At 57.7% G+C, this 22,643-nt stretch overlaps 1 protein-coding gene across 1 annotated transcript in view; it reads right to left on the bottom strand.

The window, feature by feature from the left end:
- Positions 1-456: 456 nt before the first annotated feature.
- The window catches only part of PCNX2 (pecanex 2), a 299,183-nt gene continuing 276,996 nt past the window's right edge, over positions 457-22,643 (bottom strand). Inside the window, exons 29-34 of the mRNA XM_042908044.1 lie at positions 14,524-14,668; positions 13,787-14,017; positions 12,982-13,256; positions 12,000-12,184; positions 2,417-2,865; positions 457-955 (exon numbers count right to left, since the gene is read on the bottom strand). Coding sequence (XP_042763978.1) covers positions 782-955; positions 2,417-2,865; positions 12,000-12,184; positions 12,982-13,256; positions 13,787-14,017; positions 14,524-14,668 — 1,459 coding nt within the window. The 3' untranslated portion in view covers positions 457-781. The remainder of the gene's footprint in view (positions 956-2,416; positions 2,866-11,999; positions 12,185-12,981; positions 13,257-13,786; positions 14,018-14,523; positions 14,669-22,643) is intronic.

The raw sequence follows: 22,643 nt of genomic DNA, 5'->3' as shown, positions 1-22,643 counted from the left end.
GCAGAATTCAAGCAACAACCGGACACGACAGTAACTGTAAACATTTTAATTCCAAAAACGAAGGTGTGTGCAAGTGTTCTGTGACACGGGAAGGATCGCTCGGCTCGGAAAACCAGCGAACATTCCTGTGAGCGTATGGGAGCGCCGGGCGAGACAGGCCTGGCTGTGGGAAGCCGGGGACTACAGTTGAGCGTCATGGGATTCCAAATGGCTTTCCGTGCTCCCACAGGCCTAGATTTCTAAACTTGGGTCACTAGCGTCGCTGGATCTCTCACGGGATACTTTAGACCCGACTTCATGCACTACCACGTTTCTTGCAGAAAAGCTGCCGCTGGCTTATACTGACTTGACGTCTGCATAAATATTATAAAGAAGTGAGGTTTTCTTTATGCGTAGATTGAACCCTACTGCGTTTGACCAGCGGATGGTACGATGGGTGCTGCTGTCCCTTTAACGTGGTAACGGTAATGTATAAAATGCCAATTATTAACATGCACTTGTCTTAGTTTCTTCAGGGCAGGAAAGAGTTATTTATGTGCTCTACTTACTCTATTTAAGATATTACATGGCTTTTTGTTAGAATTTTCAAATTCTGGAAAGTGTGTTGTGCGTCCCACGTCTGGGGGGCTCCGGGGGTGGCTTGGAGCCGTGTCGGGGAAGGGGGTGTGCTGCCCCGTGTTTTATCCTCACGTGAGACTCTTCCAGAACCCGAGGTAAAGTCACTGTTGGCTACAGCAGCTCTCGTTTTTCCACAGGAGGGGCTCCTGGCCAGCCCTGCCCCCTACTGCTCATCGGACGCACTTTGCTGGGAAGCCGTGTCGTCCAGGCCCATGTCCTCCTGGCTTGCTCTCCTGCACATCAGCCCCCCGTTCTCTGCCATGGCCTCGGCCAGACGGCGGTCGCGAAGCTGCCCCTGCTCGGTGGCCTCGGTGGGTTCACACGGCTCAGAGAGGTGCTTCCAGAGAGAAAGGAGAGGCAGGGGTCTCAGCAAATGTTACCTACTGCTGCTTTGAATCCCCACCCGCCGCCGCAGGGGCCGACCTAACCCGCCAACGCGGCAGGTCCCAGGTCAGATGCGGGGGCCCCGGGGTTCTGGCTTCGGTGGGGAAGGAAGGAAACCAGGGGTCCAATGTGCCGGGGGGGGGGGGCGGCTAGGGGCTCTGCACACGGGGACCTTTCCCCAGGTCATGTGGCCATGCTGGGAACACGGGCCTTCGGGGGAGAGGTCACTGTGTGCCTGGATTTCCTGGGTTCTGGCCAGCGTTCCCCCCCCCCCCCCCCCCCCACACACACATACACTTCCCGCCTGGCAGGAACGCTCAGTACGGCAGGTTTGCCCCTGAACCGTCATACGGATGGTTATTTACCCTGGGTGCACAGAGTGCCAAGGGCCCAGCTGTCCTGTTGGAAAGAGGGAAACTGAATTTGCCAGAATCCCAGAACCACACCCACAGACGGCATCTTAAACAGATTGAGCGGTGGGAGAAAAGTCTGTTACTGTGCATTTTTATGAGGGAAGCTTGATTAGACCTTAGTGACCTAACTAAACCTGGTTACAACTTCTGAAGGAGCCAGCCTCCCTGCCTTTGGCAGTGTGGCCTGGGGGCTCCAGGAGGCCCACAACCCCACCACTGCCGCGGCCCCACGGCCCCGCGGAGGGGGTTCCTGCCGACCGTGGACCCAGGGGTGGGAAGGGCACCTTCCCGTGGCGTGGCCCCCGTCAGCCCGCTGCAGACAAGTCCCCCAACCAGAGAGGGGCAGGCCGTGACTCCCGTGCTTTTTAGGGCAGGAGAATGTGTGAACACCCAGAAGGAGTTCGGGAGACCTGCACTGTGACACCCAAGTGCGCCCTGTGCCTCCCGTCCTCGCCTCCCGACCGCTGGGTGGGGAGTGTCCGTTCACTCACTTTCTCGCTTACGAAGCGCGAGTGTTCGCCTCACGTCCGCTCGCCTGGAGCTCTGGGTAAGGAGCCGTTTGCTTAGGGGGAGTCCCTCAACCTCTCGTTTCCTAGCATTTAAATACGTGCGTAGAAGGCCACACCACGGCAGCTTTCAGATTGAATCCGGCGGAAGGAACGGACCGTAGTCTGACGCCGGTGTTGATGTGTGTTCTTCCCCCTCCCTCGGGCCAGACTGGCGTGAAAAGGGAACGAAGGAGAACGTGTTCCTGCTCTGGGGGGGAAGTGGACCCGCTCGCATCCCGGGTTCGGGGCTAAGGAGAGCAGTTCAGCCCAGCTCCGGTGTCTCGCAGGCTCCGTACTGCCTGCCGTGTGTCATCACCTGCGGGACGTGTGCCGTGCGTCTCGTCTGCCTCCGCGCACGGCCAGAACACCTCCTGTCTGGGGCCCCCGTGGACGAGGCGATGGCAGACGCGGGGGCCCGCACCCCCACCCTGGCCCGCCGGCCGAGCCCCTTACCCGTGTGGCCTGGCTGGCGGCCCGGGCCGAGGGGCCCATGACGATGTTGACGCTGCTGGACGACTGGGTGTCGCTGGTGTTGCCCCCCTCCGCGGCAGAGAGTCCAGAAATGACCAGAGCGCTCGAGAAGCTCCTCTTGCCGAAGAGGAAGCTCAGGGTGGAGCTGGTGGACGAGCCCAGACTGGACCTGATCAGCGCCTCGGCCCGCTCGCGGACGCTCAGGTGGCCCGTGGTGGTGACCGGTGGGGGCTGCGAGTGCAGGGACGCGGCCGAGGTGTGCAGGGACAGCCGGCTGCCCGAGAGCCTCTGGGCCAGCTCGTGGACCGACGTGGACGTCTGCAGGAAGGCCGGGTGGCTCTCTAGGATGGGGCCCGATGAGCTCAGCACCGGCGGCCTTTGGCTCAACGCCTCGTGTGCTTGGACAGACTGGCTCCGGCCTTTCCTCCCGCCTGTAAAAGAAAGCGGAACCGGCTGCCACAGCAAGTGCTTACCAACGTCAAGGTCTGTGCGGCGGGACGGGCAGCTGGGCCCCGGGTTGGTCCACTGTTGCCAAGGCCGGGCCGGCCCCTCCCGGGACCCTGAGGACGTGGCTTGAGCCAAGAGCCCCCGGCAGCCCCCGGGCGAGTGGAAGTGTTGCCACGGGGAGCGGGGGTCAGGGTGATCGACGCGAGTCCTGCGTTTCCGGAAGCTCCAGACCCAGGCACCCTGGGATGTGTCACTTGACAGTGTAACTTGACCCTAGCAAGCAAATCCAATTCGGTTCCTGCGTCAGGACCTTGGTTCCTATGCTCACCTGATAAGCAGCGATAAAGGGAAGAAACATGCAGGCTTGTGTCATTTTTAGTTGCCTCAAAAGGTACGTGGGGAATGGTTGAGCCACCTGCCTCAGCCTTCGTTTTCTACAAAAGTTTTCCCCTAAAATCAAGGTCATTAAGAAGCAGCCCTCACAGGTGTGACTGGCCAGGCCCAGGCCCGCATTGACATGCGCGTGGCCCCCAACTCCCTCGTGCCGGCCACGCCTGGGCTCAGGGCTCCTGCTGAGGCTTGCGGACACAAGGCCATTCTCGACAGAAGGGTTCCGACTGCCCCAAAGGCTTGGTCCTGCCCACGTCTCTGGGAGAAGGGAGCGACCGCTGGCAGTTTTATAGGGAAGCGGGGGGAGGAAGGCGTGTGCTTGCCAGGATGCTGAGTCGCTTAAGCAACAATTTCTAGGCTCTAATTCTGAACTATCATTTTGAAGGGAGCAGATAGTGACCTCACACACGGTTCTACCAACTGCCTTATCGACATGTCTCCCGAAGCCGCGACAATGTAGGCATTTAGTCGGTAAAAACAGAGGGGCTGAAGGGGTGGCCCCCTGAGGACTGTCCCGTGCATTTTCTCATGTTCCACCTCACCCCAAATGTCCAAGTTAGTAATTGTGCATCTGGCGATTCTAAAATTCTTACGTATGTGTATAGGAGGCCCCGAGAAGAGACATGTCCTTGAGAGAGAGTGCCTTAGGGACCATATTAATACAGAGATTCCAAGGGTCTCCTCCAGCCCCACCTCCACTCTGCCTCTTTTTGGCTGCAAGGGCCCTCTGCCTCATGTGGATCCAGTGCAGTGTAGACAGCAGGATGGGGGGGAGGGGTGCCCGTCTCCACAGGTGTCCCCACCTGGTCGCTCCTGCCCATCTGCTGGAGGGACCCACCCACGGTGCCGCTCAGAGTCCCACAGGACTGGGAGGAGCGTGGGCAGCCCCTGGCCTGGCGCTCTCAACCCGGGGCCGGCGCCCATCTGATCCACCCACACCGAAGAGCTAAGTTACCCTCTCGGAGGGAAAAACGGGGAGAAAAGGGACCCTGACGAATGCGAATTAGCAGAGACGGTGATTTGGTAGTCTGTTCAGTCTGACAGGGCCAAACATCTGTTTGTGATTTATACCGTAATGCTGATTGCTGTCCAAAAATACCCTACATTCATCCGCAAGTCAGTGATTTTGATGGCTGGGTAGCGGACCACCCGTGCTCGGTGGGGGAACTCGTCAGCGAGTCCCAGAAACAAAGGGACGAAGACCCATCTGTCCGTCCAAGAGGAATGGTCTGTGTTCTGTGCAAAATAATGTGACTCCCCGCATCTCATCGCTTCACTCTTGTTGCCTTTTGTGGTTGTTATTGCTGCTCTTAATTTTTTTTTTTAATTAATTCTGCAAGTGGAACAAGTAAGCAAATCGTGCTAAATTCATCTGTGCTGCTCAGGGTAATTATTTTCCAATTCTACTTACTTTGCCAGTTCTCCATTATCAAATGAGGAGCGTTTGTAGGGCAAACCTCCTTAGAACCCGGGTTGAAATACCATAGAAATTACCCTCCTTGGTTCATCACGTTGGCACCATTCCTCCATCCTTGATGGTTATGTGACAGGTTCTGGGACGCCTCCTATTAGAGAGCATAGCCTTCCTGTCCAGTCTGGGATTCAGATTAGTTATGAACTCCTAACTGCCGTCCCACAAGCAGGCCACCAGCCTCCACCACAGCGACCAGTCCCCTTCCGGCTGGGACGTCTACTTCTTGGCGTGGCAAGAAGACTGCAGGCCGTCGGGCCGTGATCGAGACCGTATAGTGAGTGCGGGGCACATGGGGGGCAGGGGGGCAGCAGACGTAGTGTGGCGGGCTGGGGACAGGGGTCAGTCCTCCGGGAGTCTGGCAAGGACCGGGATTGGGACACGCGTGTGAGAACCGAGAGGCAGGGCCCAGGGGAAGGAGCCGCTGGGTCCCCGGTTACGGGAATCGAGCCTTGGGCACCGTAAAACAAGATCCCTGTCCTTAGAATTTGGTTCACATTCACCCTTCCGACCGTTCCATCACTGCCACTTGGCTAAGCTGCTCTGTCGTGCCCTTCCAGGGAGTCAGGCCCTCCACCTCGACCCCCGGGGCCTCCCTCCGCACGGCGCTCAGCCCACGGGTGGTAACTGTTTGCTCTACGGTGTGCACGGCACTGGCCGCCATCCTCCCCGCCCCCCTGAAGGGACGACGGCTGCGCTGTTCCCACAGGCTCAGCACACAGCATGCTGACTGGCAGTAAGGGACGGCAGGGACCCTCCCGTAGGACTGACCTCAGACTGAGACCCTAGAGTGTCGTAAATCCCTGATGAGGAACAGAGTTGGCCCCGGAAAGTTTCGAGTGGGGACACGGCTTCTTGACCTCGGCCATTAGAACCACTGGAGAAGCTTAGAGAATACTTTGCCCTAGAGGCTGAGACCCCCGGATGTGCCCCTGCAGGCAGGCCGGGCCCTCACCGCGCGCTGGAGGGTGGCCTCTGGGGTGGGGCACTGGGGCAGGGACTTTCCGAGCCAAGGACAGAGATCTGGGCGTGGAAATCCCCTCCCCTTGACCGGAGGACAGCCTTTAACGTCCGCTGGCTGGGCAGGCTCCCTTTCTGGGAGCCCTGGTCTCCACTCGTGTGGGCACAGGAGTTTGATTCGCCTGGGGGGAGACGGGGAGGCCAGAGAGGGCTGTGGCTGCGATGAAACCCAGGGTCTCCGAGGCAGGACAGTGGGGCGGGGTGGGGGGCGCCGGCCTGCCGGAAGGGCAGGCAGGTGGCTTCGTCAGGGCACCACCGGCTGCAGCAGGTCCGGGCTCCCCAGGGCAGGGCCGGCCGGCCAGCTGGGGCGGCCCCTTCCCACCAGGGGCTCCCTCTCGGGGCCTTCTGTCCCTGGGACCCCAGGGGCCGGTATACACGGGGCCTCGGGAATGGAGAACGTTCCCTGACCCGGCCCGAGTCAGAAACCCTCCCCGAGTGCCCGTGCCGTCCGCACCCGCCAAGGAGCGGGTGGGCGTAAGGGGTCCCAGTCTTTGGAGGGCCAGCTGGGTGTGGCTGTCCTGTCATCCCGCGGACACCTGTGGGCACTGCTGTTCATCGGGTGCCAAGGGTCCGCGGCACGGAGCCTCAGGAAGCCCTCACCTCCCTGGTCCTCCGAGGCCTGGGGCTCCAGCACGCCGCTTACGAGGTGGGGCGTGTTTCTACCTGCCGAGGGACGGGGAGATCAGAGACGACGGTCCCGTCCTTGTACTTCACACAGAGGGTGAGCAGGTGCAGAGAATGTCAGCACAAGATGGCAGATGTCCCTGTATGGCTTCAACCACAGTAGTAGTAAAAACAAGGTGACGTTTACCTTTTCCAGGGGGCAGGAGGGAGAGGCGTCTGTGTCCTGAGTGTGGGGGAGGCAACCTGTCCCTCTCGTGTACCCACTTTGGGCCTCTCTAGATTTCTCTCAGGGGCCCTGCACGCCAGCCTGCCTCCAGATTATTCCCCTGCTGTGCTGAGGAGCTCCTGGGGGTCCCAGATGCTACTTTCAAGGACACCGTCTCACACGCCGCATCCCTTCGAGTGCAGTTGTGGCTTCCATCCCCACCCTGTGACACCCCCCTCCCAGAATCGACGCTTTGCTCACGCCACCGCCTGTGAAGCTCCCAGGTGAGCATTAGGAAGAGAGGACTCACCCCGGGAGCCCTCACACGAGGCAGAACCCTGGGCAGCTGCCAAGGGGAGGGTGGGGACGCTGGGCAGTTTCTGCATCAGCCAGAGCTTGGAGGGGGGCGAGGGCCGGAGGGGTGGCCCCTGCCATCTCCTGTCTGGGACTCACGACCCCCAGCTTCCCTCAGCTCCCGGGCCCCCTTGGGGACGCTAACCCGAATGGTTGGAGGAGGTAACCTCTCTGCAGAACTCGAGCTCTTCGGTGAACCAGCTGGGGCTCCTACTGCCTCCCAAGAGACACCCCGGATGCTCTAGGGGTGGGCGGTAGCCCGCAGGGGACCCAGGGGGTGGTCCTCGGCTGCCCTCTGGGGTCCCCCTTCTTCCCAGGACTGTGCCAGTTTGGTGTGGGCAGGGCCCTGTCCCCAAGGCGTCACCAGGAGAGTGTCCACCAGGAGAGGTTTCCCGGAGAACTTTCTGAAGGTGCAGAGCCGGGCCCTGGTGGGATTCTGGCAGGGGGCTTGGGGCACCCGGGACAAGCCAGCAGGGTGAGCGGCTCTTGGCGCCAGTGCTCGCGGCCGTGACGGACAGACGCCGGCTACCGCTGAGGTCCCACTTGGGAATATGACCCAGTGTCTGGCCCTAAAGGGAGGCCTCGGTGCGAATGGCCGAACTCAGCTTTCAGAGCTTGGGGGCAACCATCCGCTCGTTCAACCAGTGACCGCTGAGCACAGGGCCACCACAGACCTGAGCGGCCACCTAGCCTGGCACTTTAGAGGGGCCTCACCCAGGCGCTCCTGCGGCCACACCTCCCCCCACAGGGCCAGGAAACCAGGGACAGGCCGAGCCCCCACACGCTCCTGCGGGGCCCTGTGCTGGGCGCCTGGCACTCGGGAGTCTCCACCCAGACCCAGAGCCTGCTCAGACCACAGCCCCAGGCGCCCTGCTTCCCAGGCTGGACGGCGGGCCTTCCTGCCGCTGTCGGCAGGGTACAGATGGGGTACAGACGCGCAGACTAGGAGGCCTACACACATGCACGAGGGCCCCTCGCTGGGGGAGGTGGGGCGGGGGCCATCTGTCCGTCCCCTGCAGAAGTTAGGGCCGGCCACACCCAGCACCCACTGCGCTGTGCTGTCGCAGGCCGGGGACAGTGGACGGCTCCCGGTCCCTGACGCGGTGGTGGCAGGGCAGAGTGGGGGCGGTGCTGTGTGACCGGCCTGCTGGGGCCTCTCCGGCAGGCGGCATTCGATGAGAGGCTGGGCGAGTGAGCGGGGGACCCGCGACGTGGGGAGAAGCATGTTGGAGCCGGAAGAAGCAGGAGCGCAGAGGCCCTGAGGGGGAGCCTGCGTGACGAGGGTCAGCGAGGAGGCCCGGGGACCAGGGCAACGTGAGCCGGCCAGAGGGCAGAAAGTAGGTATCGGGGAGATGGTCCGTCACGGGGAGCCACGCAGGCCAGGCGAGGGCAGAAGCGTGCCCCCCAGATCCACACACTCAAGTCCTAACGCCTAGCACCTCAGAATGTGACCTGACTTGGGAATAGGGCGGTTACAGGTGTAATTTGTCCCATGAGGTCATACCGGGGGGCCTTCCTCCCGCGGGACTGGCGTCCTCAAAGAGAGGGGGGATTCGGACGCAGACCCGGGAGGTGTCCCGGGGAGAGCACCACGTGCAGACGGAGGCAGAGAGAGGGGGTGATGTGTCTACAAGGTAAGGAACGCCAAAGCCAGCCAGCAGACCCCAGAAGCTGGGAGAGGCCTGGCGTACATCCTCCCACAGCCCTCGGGAGGAAGCAGACCTCCCGGCACCTTGATCGCCTTGATCACCGGCTTCCAGCATCCCGAACTGGGACACAACCGTTTCTGTGGGGCAAGCCATTTCGTGCGTGGTACTTTGTGACAGCTGCCCTGGCAAAGGGCTCCAGCTTTGCCGCTGGTGGGAAGGGAGGCCGTGACACCGAGATTCAGCCGAAGAATGCCTTGACCCGCCTTAAGTTCAAAGGACACCGCTCTGGCTGCCAGGAGTCATCAGGGCTGCGGGAAGGGCCAAAGAGAGCAAGAGAGAAGTGCCTCGTGTGTGTGAGGTGGGAGGGGAGGGGAGGGGAGGGGCGGGCTGGCCCATCCTCCCCGCTCTGGGTCCTCTGACCCCCTGCAGCGGGGCATTGACTCCTCCTCTGCAGGCATGTCAGCACGGGTTCCCCCCTGTGCCCCCACCCCCAAGTGGGGACATAAAGGAAGCCCGGCTGGCTGCTTGGGGAGGAACGGAGTGTCAGCTTTGCCTGCTCGTGGGTCACAAGGGAGACCAGGTGTGAGAGGAGACTCGCCAGCCAGGGGACAGGACAAACTCAGGGCAGGGACGCGGCCAGCAGCACAGATGGAGGGCTGGGGCAGGTGCAGGGCGGCGGCCCCATCGGCTCGTGCCCGGGCTTGGGGACGAGGGCGGCACTTGATGAGGTGACACAGCACCCCAGGGCCAGAGGGCAGGGACCGCGCCCGGTGGTTAGAATGGCGGCTTCTGGGTCTGAGTCCCAGCTGCGTGACTCTGGGCAGTGATGTGACTTCATGCCCCGTCCCCTCAGCTGCAAGGTGAGTATGGGGAGGGGCTCTCTCTTTGGGTCATGGTGACACTAGTGAATTTGCACTTGGAAAGCACACAGGTGAGGGTCGGGCACAACGATTGTTATTAAGATCTGTCACCGCAGCAGGGATGTCCTGATAGACCCGGGGCGGGCGGCTTCAAAGCCGCTGGGGCCTGGCGATGGGCCCCCTCAGGCCCCTGAACAGGAGGACCGCTGGTCTGGGAGCCTGAGGCAGCCTCGGGAGGCGGGGGGCGGGGTGGGGAGCTGACAGTCATGAGGGCTGGGAGCCCAGGCACCTTGGAGAGCATGGAAAGCCAGGAGTGACCTTGGCAGGAGCAGTTTTGAGAAGAAATAAGGAAAACAACAGCTGGTTTGGCCTCTGGAAGATCCTGCTGTAGTATCTGCCCCCAAAGTCTGTATTTGCTCCCAGGTGCTGGCCTCTGGCTGTAAATGGGAAGAACATTCACGACCCACGGCATCTGGGCTGTGAGGAGAGGGAGGAACTCTAGCCTCTGCCGGGCCCAGCACAGCGGGCACCCTTTTACTCCTTACGAAGAGGAGGAGTCTCACTGGGTCCGAGGCTCGTCCAGCACCCCCGGCCTTCCTCCCGCCAGATCCCCCGGCCCCAGACTTTCTCCGCTGCAGACGAGCCACCTGGACAAACACACAGCCTCTTCTCCATGTGGAAGCCACCTTGCACGTTCCCATCTGGAAAATCACTTCGGTGATCTTGAACCTTAACATTCCTCATTCAGTAACAACAAGGGTCAACCAAGCAGTAAGAAAGTCCCAGCCTGAGAGCGAGCCACACACTGAGGCCTCGGGCCGGGCAGGGGCACCGCTCACTCCGCGTTCAGGGAGGATGGCTTCAGTCAAGGGGCAGGGGGTTCTGTCCCCTCTGAGCAGCTAACGCCAGCCACTCTGCCTATCCACCCATCTCCCTCTCTCTCCCCACCTTCTTCCTTCCCATCTTCTAGCTTTCCATCTCTCAGGCTTATCCATCTGTCATCTATCAGTCATCTCTCCCCCCGCCCCTCCCTATGTATGTGTATTTTTTTTTAAGTTTATTTATTTTGAGAAAGAGAGAGAGCACACAAACAGGGGAGGGGCAGAGAGAGGGTGAGAGAGAATCCCAAGCAGGCGCCTAACCATCAGTGCAGGGCCCAAAGCGGGGCTTGAACTCATGAACCCTGAGATCATGATCTGAGCTGAAATCAAGAGCTGGACGCTTAACTGACTGAGACACTCAGGTGTCCCTCCCTATATGTATTATACTATTTTTTCTTTCTTTCTCTTTCTTTCTTTCTTTCTTTCTTTCTTTCTTTCTCCTTCATTCCTTCCTATCATCTATCTTTCTATCATCTGTCTATCTACCTACCGCTTGCCTGTGTTTATGTAAACCCTCACTGTTTCGGTCAAATCCTCAGCCTTGCTTGGGGCACTTCCAGGAGGCAGGGACCGTCCCTGGCTAACTCCCTCCGTACAGAGCTGGCCTGTGGGACACGCACAGAGAGGTGTTTAGCGAAGGCTTCTGGATGGTAAGGAAGCGCCAAGGCCAAAAGGTGAAACAGCTTAACAGGTTGCGAAGGGCAAAGCCGAGCACCCATGTGTGGGCAGGAGCTAGGACGCAGCAGCTGCCCGTCCTGAAGCCACCTGGCGTGTCCTCTCGAGCCCTCGGTGCCGCCTCTCCTACCCTGTCCCCAGGGGAGCGGGCTTCAGAACCTCATCCACCTGGGTGAGCCTCACTAGGTGGGCACCAGTTTCAAAGCGATTCTAAACTTTAAACTCTCCCCAGCATGGACCAGTGCACCTCATCCATCAGGTCTGCCGGCACCCTTTTCCGCCTCGTTTCTTGTCCTCTGAAATGGCAGGTGTACGTGGCGGGGGGGTGGAGGCAGGAACCAGAGAGAAGCAGGAAAGGGGGGGGCAGGAGGCCTGTCTGTGCACCCCACAGATGCAGAGAGGAATGAGGGTCCACTCCCGGAAGGAGGCACGTGCCAGCCTGGACCGGTAGCTACAGCACGGCCACACACAGTAGGCACACGATCCGATGGCCACCAAGTGAGTAAGAGGGGGGACAGATGGACAGACAGACAGATGGCTGGCTAAGGTAACAGGATATGGATAAAGGATAAAAGTTGAGTTCTAATAGGGACGTCTGGGTGGCTCCGTCGGTTAAGCATCCAACTCTCGATTTCGGCTCAGGTCATGATCTCACGGTTTGTGAGTTCGAGCCCCTTGTTGGGCTCTTGCTGACAGTGCGAAACCTGTTTGGGATTCCCTCCCTCCCTCTCTCTCTGCCCCTCCCCAACTTGTGTGCTCTCTCAAAATAAATAAATGAACTTAAAAAAAAAAAAAGCTGAGTCTACCAGAGGTTTTCCTGAGTAGAACCTTCAAGAGTCAGTAAATTTAGGGCATCCTGTGGCCCAATCCTGATTTTTTCTTTTTGTTAGAAGGAGTTCTCCGAGGCTAGAATGACAGCATAACCCGTGGTGTCAGTCACGGGGACCAGAGGAGCCTTGATCAGTAACCGTGAGGCCCGCTGCACCCACCTGTCCTCTGTGTCCCTTCGTGTGGTGACCAGTGGTGGGTCCCATCTTTTCTGGGCTGCTCCGTGCTGCTCTCCTGGCTCTCGCCGCCCGGAGCGTGGCCGCCTCCCGCGGACGGGGCAGCCCTCCCATCCACGTCTTCGATGTTGCCTGTACCATGCTGGCCGGCGTTACAGCCCTTCCGCATCCTGTCGGGGGAGAGGGACTTCAAGGGCCCTCACCAGACATTTCTACCCGCCCCGCCCCCCCCACCAGTGCCCCACCACACCCCTGTGGAAATCAGGATTAAAAAAGACCACACTCTACAGGTGAGCAGCACACTTGGGATGCAGGGGGGCGGGGGAGGGGTCTGCTCCCCAGATGCCAGTGCCTGAGAAATGAATGACACATCGGGATCCACATGCTGCAGCCTTGACCTTCTGAAAGAACCCTGGGCTTCGAGGCCTGAGATCTGGAGCTCTGCCATACTTGGGCCAAACCGCCTAGAATTCATCCCAGCTAACCAGAGACATTATCCCAAGCAGAAAGGCTTATTGGTTGGAAGCCGTGTGCTGGGGGAGTTCAGGCCCCGGCCCCGTAACAGATGTACAACAGCTACTCCTGCAGACCCATAACCCGTGCCACTCTGCGCGAGCGCCGTGCACGAACTCTGTGCGTGAGTGCTGTGCCCGAACGTTGTTTACGAACGCTGCGTACAAATGCTCTGCGTGATCACCGTGCACGAACACTGCGCGCGAACGCCGTGCACGAACGCCAGCCAGACCTCAGCCTCAGCAAGTGCGAGGGACACAGATTCTCATCTGCGTGAGGTTTCCCTGATTCGTCATCCGAGACTGCTCAGGGAAACAAATGATCTGTTAGGCCACACGGGAATAGCGGTTTTAATCACACAACAGTGAAACTCTAACCAGAAGTGGGGGAGCTCTCCCCCCCCCCCCCCCCCCCCCCCCACGTCTGGATGAAGGCCTTGGTGGTAAAGACCTACCTTAACCACTTGGTTCGGAACCACGTCCTGATGCCGTCCAAAGTGACGGGGCCTCTCCAGACGCTCTGCAGCTGCCTGTGGGTCCCTAGATAGGACGTGGTTAGTGGGGAGACGTACATGGGGTACCCCAGGGGCTGGTCACAGGAGGAGTTAATCAAGTTTCGGAGGACCTGCTTGTTGTTCTGGATGCTTCCGCGCTCCGGGTTGCGGTTGCGAAGGAATATGAGCTCTTGCTGCTGCCCGGCCCAGAGGCCGCGGACACATTCTTTGTTAACCTGCAGGCGGGGGAAGGAACGGAGAGAAAAGCAGATGGTGGCATGTGTTTTCAGTCTGTTGATTTTAACCTACGGAGAGCGACCAGGGCTATGGGTCTGAGTATCTGTGACCACAGGACTTTGGCCTAAAGGTGTTTTCGCAGTCAAGCCGGAGCCGCGGACAGTCCTGTAAGATGGGTATGATGCCACTTTCATGGGGAAACAGGGCGAATAAGAAAGCTGTTGCTTTGGTCCAGTGGTTCGAAGCTATACGAAGAAAAGAAACCCTGGTAAGAAAGCCCCCAGGTCCAGGGATAGGTTATTACAGAAAGTTCTGGAACTTTGGCGAACTAGAAAAGTGTTTAAAAACAAGGCAGATCCTGACCCTCATCTACACGCGTGTCTACCAGGACTCCTCGCCAAAGCCCTTGTGGACACGCTGGTTCTCACAGGCTCGAGGGACCCTGGCCCCTTTGCCCACCTCCTCTCCTCCGAGACTGTGTCCCTGAGACGTGAACCCTGGTGCCAGCCGGGAGGTAGGGCCACTGTACCTTGATCACCTTGAAGCTCAGGAAGGTCCTGTGGAGCATGATGACCTTGTACTCGTCAGTGCCCTCGTCCACCACGTGACGCAGGGTGAGCAGCTCCTCCTTGTTGGACAGCACGGCGCCCCTCCAGGCCGGGTCGCCCTCGTGGCAGATCACGACTTTCTTCTCGAAGGACTGGATGGCCTCATAGAGGACCCCTGGGTCTTCATATTCATCGGGGCAAGTGAACTGGTCCTGGGGGGGAAAGAGGTCCATGTGCAGGCTCGGGGAAGACCAGCGAGCTGATCCGTGGGTGAGTGACCACATGGCGACTCGGCCGGTGACCCGAAGGGCCAAGTCCACTCCGCGTGGACTCTCTTCCCACACTCCTTCCGAATCCCGACGGGGTAGAGGACACGTCCTCGTCCCATTGTCCTAACCGCTGGAAGGTGCCTAGGGAAACGGCTTTCAGCCTTGGTTTCTCTGCCTTTGCAATACAGTTTGGGTACTTCTGAGATGTCATTTTCGGTGGCCAGCTCCCCTTCTCGGTCCTAGCGGGACATCACCGCCCCCAGCAGCTCTTGCAGACCAATCACCACCGCTGAGGTCAAGAATATCTGGACGGCCTCGATGCTTAGTTACACGCCCGCTCACAAACGTCATGCCAAGAAAAGGGACCATGTTTTTGAAAAAGGCTTTTTCCCCCATCATGTTTCAGGCTTATCCTTTTATAAAAAATGGATTGTTGTTTTGGTTTTTACCTGGTGAAGCTTCAGGGACATCCTGATGGCCGGGGCGACAACTTTATGCAGAAGGTCCATGTCGGCAAATACCCACTCGTCTCGCGCTGTTATTCTAAAGTCACCTTTGAAGAGGGTGTGGAGGCCATACAGGAAAGAGTCCAGGCTGAAAAGCAAAGTCCAAATTACTGTTTGTTCCCACTGAACAGTGTTCAGAAACCTGTCGCTTTGAGCAAGGTCCGAGCCTCCCATCTGTCACGCCAAGAAGGACCTTCCAGCCTTTAAAAGCCTGAGCAGCCCAGAGTGTACCACTGCCCGGCCAGAGCCTGCGCCCAGACCCGCACCCCCACCCCGACAACCGGGGTCGTGGTCAGCCTCAGTAGCTGTGGGAGCCACCCCAAGCCACTCGTGCTTGATGTCTGAGTGTGACGGTGGAGGCCGTGGTCACCGCGAGCCCCCACATGCAGGTGCTCTATTCCAGGAGGCCCAGCAGTGACCTTCTCGGGGGGTGACTGACAGGGCCACCTGGGGACCATTCTCCTTTGAGACCTTTCTCAAGGTCTCCTCCAGGTGAGGTCACTCATAATAAAAACTGGATTCTACCACAGGATGCAGAGAAAACAACGACACCCGTCGTTATCCCGAATCGGTCATTTGGATTGTCTGAGCACTTCCGTTCCCCAGGCACGCCCTTTTGTGAATGGCTGCTGGAAATGGAATACGGGGGAGGGTTAGAATGAACGGCCAAAGGGTTTTTCAGGATTATCCAGGTTTTCACGTTTCTGAGCTTTTCCTGCTCTGCTTCCATTTCCTGCACATAATTGAGCATTGCCTGGACCCAGAACACATGGCTTGCCCAAGGGAAATCTTTCATGGTCTGGGTCCTTTACGTCTTGGATGAACGTCAGGAACCCGGGTTTGGGAGAGGCGACGGATCCCACATAATGGGGACAGGAAGAGGTGTTCTTCCTCTCTCCTTTATTTCCACTCATATCCTCCCGCACAGCCACCCCGAACGACCCTGGCCTCTCACATCCCTGAGAGGTAGTTACGAGGCAAGTACAAGAAACAGCAGTCCTGATAGGGCTGAACTGGGACAGAATGAGCAGGAGAATGTGTGAGAAGGAAAATCTCTGAGGATGGCCGCTCATAAGGATTTAATGAGTTGGCTCACTGAGCAAGACTTTTGATTCAACGCAGCACATTAGACCTGCACGTCAGGGAAATAGTTCCACTGATTGCTATTTTAGCATTTCGTTGCAAAATGTACCGCTCGCATTAATTTCCTTCTGGAACCCTCTTGAGAGGGACGCCGTGGCTTCGAGTCAGAGCAGACTGTGGGAAACGGAAGCAGCCAGGGTCTAGGCAGGTGGGGGCTTGGGGTGCTGTGGCTTGGAGGAGCCCAGAACCTTCCAGAAAGAGTTCCAGGAGGCAAGCCTTCCCGAAAGGCTCTCCCTTCGCAGAACAAAGACTTCCCGGGGCTGTGGGCTCAGTGACCACCTGGGAGGCACCGGACGGGGGAGGCATAGGACAGCAGGGCCGAGCACAAGTTTTACAATGACGAGTACTCTCTGCTGTCAGCTGAAAACCACCGAAAATGCCCCCGTCACCAGATGAGAGCTAAGCCCTGCAAAGGAACAGCTAGATGGCAGAACACGGGTGGGTTTTATCCCGGAAAGGCTGCCTACACACTCAGGAAGAGAAAACACTCCTCCAGACGCAGGCATGGGGGTGGCGGCAAAGGAAGATTATGGGGCTCGCCCAGACACCCAGAGCAGCGTCTGCAGAGAAAAGAGCAGAGGAAGGAGTTCAAGGCGCCAGCATCTTGTTTCCCGGAGCATGTACATGGCAGCCACAGGCTGCTTACTTATCAGGACGGAAAGCGGGAAGGCCCCCAACAACAGATGCTTTACTCGTCATTTCTCTTTTTGGAGAAAAATGACACTGTGGCACGTCAGGCTGTTCTTTTCCAGTGATTCTCAATGCAGAAGGCAAAGCCTGAACCGGCATTTCCCCGGATTGGGGGGTATTATCCCTCGCACCTTAAAGGTAAAGGCATCCTAAAAGAAAGGTGTTTCATTACCTGCCTTTTATCCTCCAGAGAATGAAGGGGAGGGAGGCAGAGGGATGTACGAGCCGAGCCGGGGGAGGGCTTTCGGGGGAGAGGGCAGAGAGCGCGAGGTCTCCAGGAGGCCTGCAGCATGTTTCTGATTTGGACCGTCATAGGGCTTTGTCTTTTTCAGATTCCGCTGAGAGATGACGAGCCCCCCCCCGCCCCCCTCCCGCCAGGCCAACAGCTGGAGTAGACAGTCAGTCAAGGTTGACCTTCATGGGGATAAACAGCCACCCTCACCCCCATCCCCCTGTGGTCCTCCCCCCCCACCCCACCTGGGATCATCCTGTCCTGTCACAGAATCTGTTGGCCGGGCAATCGCCAGCGTGGGGGTTGCTGTGTCCAGCTGTGTGGGGTGAGGCCGGGGACAGGTCAGAACAGGTTCCAGAAGAAACCTGACTCGTGTATGGCCGTGTGTTAAAGACGTGCGCCCACACGCACACAACCAAGGCCGTGGTGCCAACACAAAGCACCAGCTTCCGTGGCCCTAAAGACTTGCTAAAATCTCAATAGAAACCCCACTAGAAAATTATTATTCCTTCTCCCGATGGCGAGTAGCTGGTACCTGAGCGCATCTTCTTTTTAATGGAAAAGACCTGTATATGTGGCTGAGGTTGTAACACCATACCTCTCGACCCGAGAGCAAACGTCTGGTCCTGCCCCTGTACCTGACTCCATCAGAGGGGCCAGGTCTGCACCGCTTCCCGCTTGGCCCTGAGCCACTTCTCCGGCAGGGCTCGATCCCCGCTCCGCAGGGCGGGCACTAGAGTAACGAGCTCGCCGTCTTCACTACGTGTGCATTCATGCACGTGTGCGTGCCAACGTGCGCGTATGTCCCAGCCTCTGCCTCACAGGGACTCTGCCATCCCAGCAGACGCCGGCGACCGCAAGGCTGGGTCTCCGTGATCTCCCGCTCGTCCAAACTCCTGTTGTCCTCGCTGCTGGTACTCTACCTCACGCCGGGCCCAAGGCTTACGCTTTAAGTGGTCCGGCCCATTTCAGCATCCTCCGCCATCGCCTTACAAGGACAATTTGAGGATGGCCAGTTGAAGCAAAGGCTGTTTGTTTGCACCGTCTTGGAACTCGGCTTTCGTTATTCACAGAGGCATCCACTTGGCTCTGCTCTAGCCCGAGGTTCCTTTATCCTCCCCTCTAAGCCCCACTTTTGCTCACACTGACCGGACCAGCCCCGCTCTCACCTGCACCCTCGCTCACTGGTTCTCAACTGCCGGCAATCTGGGCCCCTGGGGGACATCTGGAAACATCCTCGTGTGTTACAACCGGGTCGGGGGTGCTGGCGTGCTGTGGTGTCTCGTGGGAAGAAGTCAGGCAGGTTCACAGCCGCGAGGCACGGGCTGGTCCCCACAACAAGGAACCACGCGGCCCAGACGCTCACAGTACCTCTGCTGAGCCAAGAAGGCTGCTCTTCTGGGGAAACAGAGGACCGCTGGAGTTCGCGGATTTTCAGTTTGGGACAATGGGGTCATTATCTGGGATCCAGCCTTGATGCATTTTAGCACTCGGAGACGGCTTTAAAGCTGGGGTCGTGGGGCGCCTGGGTGGCTCAGTCGGTTGAGCGTCCGACTTCGGCTCAGGTCACGATCTCGCGGTTCGTGAGTTCGAGCCCCGCGTCAGGCTCTGGGCTGATGGCTCAGAGCCTGGAGCCTGCTTCCGATTCTGTGTCTCCCTCTCTCTCTGCCCCTCCCCCGTTCATGCTCTGTCTCTCTCTGTCCCAAAAATAAATAAACGTTAAAAAAAAAAAAAAAAGCTGGGGTCGTTTCTGCAGGACTCACAGAGGGCTCCCCAGAACAACGACTGATTTGTTCACTTGAGCCCATTTCCAAACAGGCCCCTGCACTATGTGTTTACAGATCAGCACGGCGAAGAGCCTTCTGGTACCTTCGCCATAAACGGAGAGCTTGGAGAACATATGCGAACAATTAAGTTTGATTTGCAGGCTGGGCTTCCGATGCTTGCTGATTAGTCACGGGGCTGCGGAAGGAGCCCCGCCTGTTTGCCTCGGTCGGTATTCCAGACCCAGAGAGCACGTCCACACGGAGAGCAAAGCACACCTTACGGGCGCTTTCCTCCCTCCGTGCTATTCGGCCACACGCACTGGCATCACGGCTGATTCCATCACCCCTGGCCACGTTCTCCTGCTAAAGATCCCCCGTCCCCACCCCCGACAAGAACAAACAAACATGGTCCAGTTGCCCAGTGAGACAGAAAGATGGGGACGATTTCCATTTTTCTGCTGGTTTGTGGATTACTAAGCGCTTTTCATCCCATCATCTCGTCTCATTTTCGTGGATGCCTGCACAATTTCGATTATTATAACCCTCTTCTGTAAGAGGAAACAGGCCAGCAAGGATGAGAAAGAGGCAGGCGGGAACAAATGTTCAACATCTCATCGCGCTGAGGACGCGTGGGAGCAAAGCCACGGCTCCCCTCCAGCTGCCCACCTGGCCAGAAACCCAGACTTGCTTTGAGAGTGTGTAACTGGAAGATGTGTGTTCGAATGAACTAACCTCTGTACTCCCCCCACACCTCGCCATCCTGAGGTCACCAGCCATTTTCAAAAGTTTAAATTGGCATATACATTCAGCACACGCCCCGCATCGATGGCGTATTTATAATTCCTTCATGGATTCTTTACCCAGGAAGCTAGTCTACCAGCTCTGGAATCAAACCAACCCGTGGTTTGGATCCCAGCTACCTCCCACCTGGTAAAGAGCGCTCCGAAAGAAAGCAGTGGTGTCCCTCAGGTAGGGCCAACGTGCTTTACTTGGTTTTAGAGTTCAGGTACCGCACAGGGGCGCCTGGGTGGCTCAGTCGGTTGGGTGTCCGACTTCGGCCCAGGTCATGATCTCCTGGCTGAGAGTTCGAGCCCCGCATCAGGCTCTGTGCTGACAGCTCAGAGCCTGGAGCCTGCTTCAGATTCTGTGTCTCCCTCTCTCTCTCTTCCCCTCGTCTCTCTGTCTCCCAAGAAATAAATAAATACTTAATCAAAAAAAAAGTTAGAGTTCAGGTACTGCACAGAGGGGCGGCATATGGCCCAGAAGGGCTGGAGGGATGCCTAAGCTTCAATTTTGGCTCTGATACTTGTTGTTATTGGCAAGTCCCTTGTCCTCATTATCGTCTCTTTCGTTCTGTGTTTATCCTTAGGATCAAGCTTGTCCAGGTATATGTGGGGGCCGGGTGGGGGCTTGCTAGGATCTCTTCACATGGGGGACTGGGTGCACAAGTGTGGTTTGAGGACAGTGGACATGTGTCAGTGGGGGGAGGGGACAAATACACCCCAGTGCCCCGCATTCATCTGTCCTCTGGGACCCATGCCTGAGTCCTGAACGAAACAGAGGACATGTCCAAGAGCGCGGGGTGGGGGTGGGGGCGCACTGAGCGCAAGGTGGCGGCAAATCCCACAGGAAAGGGCCCTGGGCCAGCAGGACGGGGCAGGGGGTGGCGCAGAGGGAGGCGCAACCCTGAGCGCCGACCACAGTGAGCTTCGGGGGCCGTGAGTCCCATCGGCAGCTCTCCACAACACAGGCCTGCGGAGGAAAAGCCGTCAGTCAACAAAGGGAGCTTAGGGAGGAGGGAAAGGTGGGTGCCATGGGGTAGCCCAGCTGCCCCGGGGAAACATCCACACGGATGGGGGCGACCTGAGGAATTCTTGCAGAGGGGACAGAATTAGCGGTGGCAGAGAGCAGTGTCAGCAGCAGGAGTCTGGAGACTGGGCAAGACTCCACCGTGGTGAATCACCTCGCCGGTCACTTCTCCGCGCGTTGGTTTTTCCAGCTGTAAAATGGGGCCAATAACCGTACTGCCTCATCCTCCGTCAAGCCTGTTTACTTGACATAAACTCGCGTCAAGTACTGAGCACCGCCCCTAGTACACACAGAGCAAGCACATTGTAAATGTTCACTGCTGCCATTATCCTCATTTCAGCATAAGCTTCAGATATAAACAGAAGGATGTTCACACCGCAGAATCCCGCCTAATAACTGGAGAGCAAGTGTGCGGCCTCCAGTGTTGCTGTTTCAAATAAATTCCAAACAAATTGTGGAATAGTAATTCCCAAGCGAGAAATAATTCAAAGGCAAGCTTTGACGAGAAGCTTTTCAAAAACACATTTGACTTCATGACGTTTGAACACCCAATAGTTCTGTGCTCCCTCCAGCCTCCCTATCGATGGGGTCAACTGTCATTATCCCGTGCCAGTGTTTCCCAAGCCTGGCCCCGAGGACCCGAGGAGTCAGCCACAGGGCAGCTGTTCAAAATCCACCAGACATGTCCTGACCCAGTTCCTGGAGATCCTCAGTGGGTGGTTTGTGATGGGACCTGGGGTCTATGTTCTATGTTCTGATCGATCTGCCCAAGTAATCTTGAGATTTGGGGCTCAGGGGACCAGAGAATCTGGGTGTCTCCTTAAGAAGTCCAGCCATCAGAGAAGCTACGAAGCTGACCACAGAGTGGAACCCTCTGTGGGTTCCATACACGAGGCCAGGGCAGAAGACCTCCCCAAGCAGTATTACAGTTTAAGGTCCCAGGAATGCTTGCTTCTTTTTCTGGGCTATGAATTCTTTCGTATGCTTCAAACTTACATGTTTTCTACGGGCTCCAAGATTCTGATTTCAGCTGGATGACCTGATTTTAATGGCCTCCCGCACAGGGCTCGACATAGCGCACCTACGGCTGGCTTATTTGCCTACTGGTTTTCATGACTACACTGATCTTGGGGTTCTCTATCCTCTTGGAACCCTAGTCTGCTCCCAAGAGCCAGTACAACTTCTTCCTCAGGCAAACACAGTGCTGCTATAAAATGTCACCATCTTTTCGCCTTTATCTCTATAAACGGAGCACCTGCCAGGCTCCACTTGCCGCCTTCCATGTACTTGAAGACCTTCGTCAAGCTATCTCTTAGCTTGGGGCCAGGGAAACTATTTTGACCTCCTGTGAAGGCATCCTTTGATGTATGTGTGCCTTTCTGCAGTGGGAGACCCAGTTCTTCAAAGAAGATAGGTCTCAAACACCAAATCTCAAAAAATTACCAGGGTTTACTTGGAACCTCCACACTAAGCCATTCTATCTCCAAAACACATCAACATTTTAAGACATTGTATTTTTTGTGGTCTTTGCTCGCTTGTATTCAGCTCCTCATTTAAGGTTTTGCCAGGCCCCAGCCCCCACCCCAATGTGCAAAGGCTTGCTGCTGGCCTCTTTCTCCTGCCCCGACCCCTCCCATTCCACAGCCTCCTCCAGGAAGCCCTCCAGTCTTCCCTCCCAGGCTCTGGAAGAGCAGGGGCAAGCCTACCCCACTAAGGTCCAGCAATAAAGTGCCTGATGTAGAATGAGGGGACAGAACCCAGGCAACACAGCTCCTAGCCCCCTAGAGCCCTCCCAGACCCAGCTGAGGGGAGGCCCTTGGACGACTCCAACAGCTGCAAATGGGCTACATGAAACCCCAGTTTGGCTGGGATTCCCCCTTCTCAGCCCCAAAGTCTCCTCCAATAGGTAGAAAGCCTCACTGCTGGATGGCAGTGAGAAAAGGGGGCCTGGCTCTTTAAGAGCCAAACTAATGGCAGCTGAGTGGAGGGACTAAGAAAACAGCTGAAGGTTTATCCCTTTCCTGTTAGATTTCCCCCAAACTCTGTGGGAGTTTGCGCAAAAATACCCTTAAGTTTCCAGAAGGAGGTGAGGAAGGGAACTCCAGGCCCCCAGGGATCTGAGCCCCCCAGTAAAGGGTGGTGATTGGAGGGGTCCAGTCTCAGGGAGGCCAGACCCAAGAAGGTCAATGGGGAAAGGGGGAGGGGGTCTCAGACTCCACGTTAAACCTGACACAGGCAGAAGGGCGACCAGAGAGGGGGCAAGGGTTTTGTCCAGAGTCACTCAGGGCACAGCCAAGGCCCGGATGCTGCCTCCCACTTCTAGGATCCCCACACCCACCCCGGATGGCTGGGCCTGGCCTCCAGACAGCCCCACTCCATGGAGCTTCTCTTCTCCCAGGCATCATTCTCAATTTAGTCATTCT

Source organism: Panthera leo, chromosome D2 (assembly GCF_018350215.1).
Source record: "Panthera leo isolate Ple1 chromosome D2, P.leo_Ple1_pat1.1, whole genome shotgun sequence".
NCBI lineage: Eukaryota > Metazoa > Chordata > Mammalia > Carnivora > Felidae > Panthera > Panthera leo.
The sequence above is the reverse complement of the archived record's forward strand: the minus strand, read 5'-3'. Positions and strand labels throughout refer to the sequence as shown.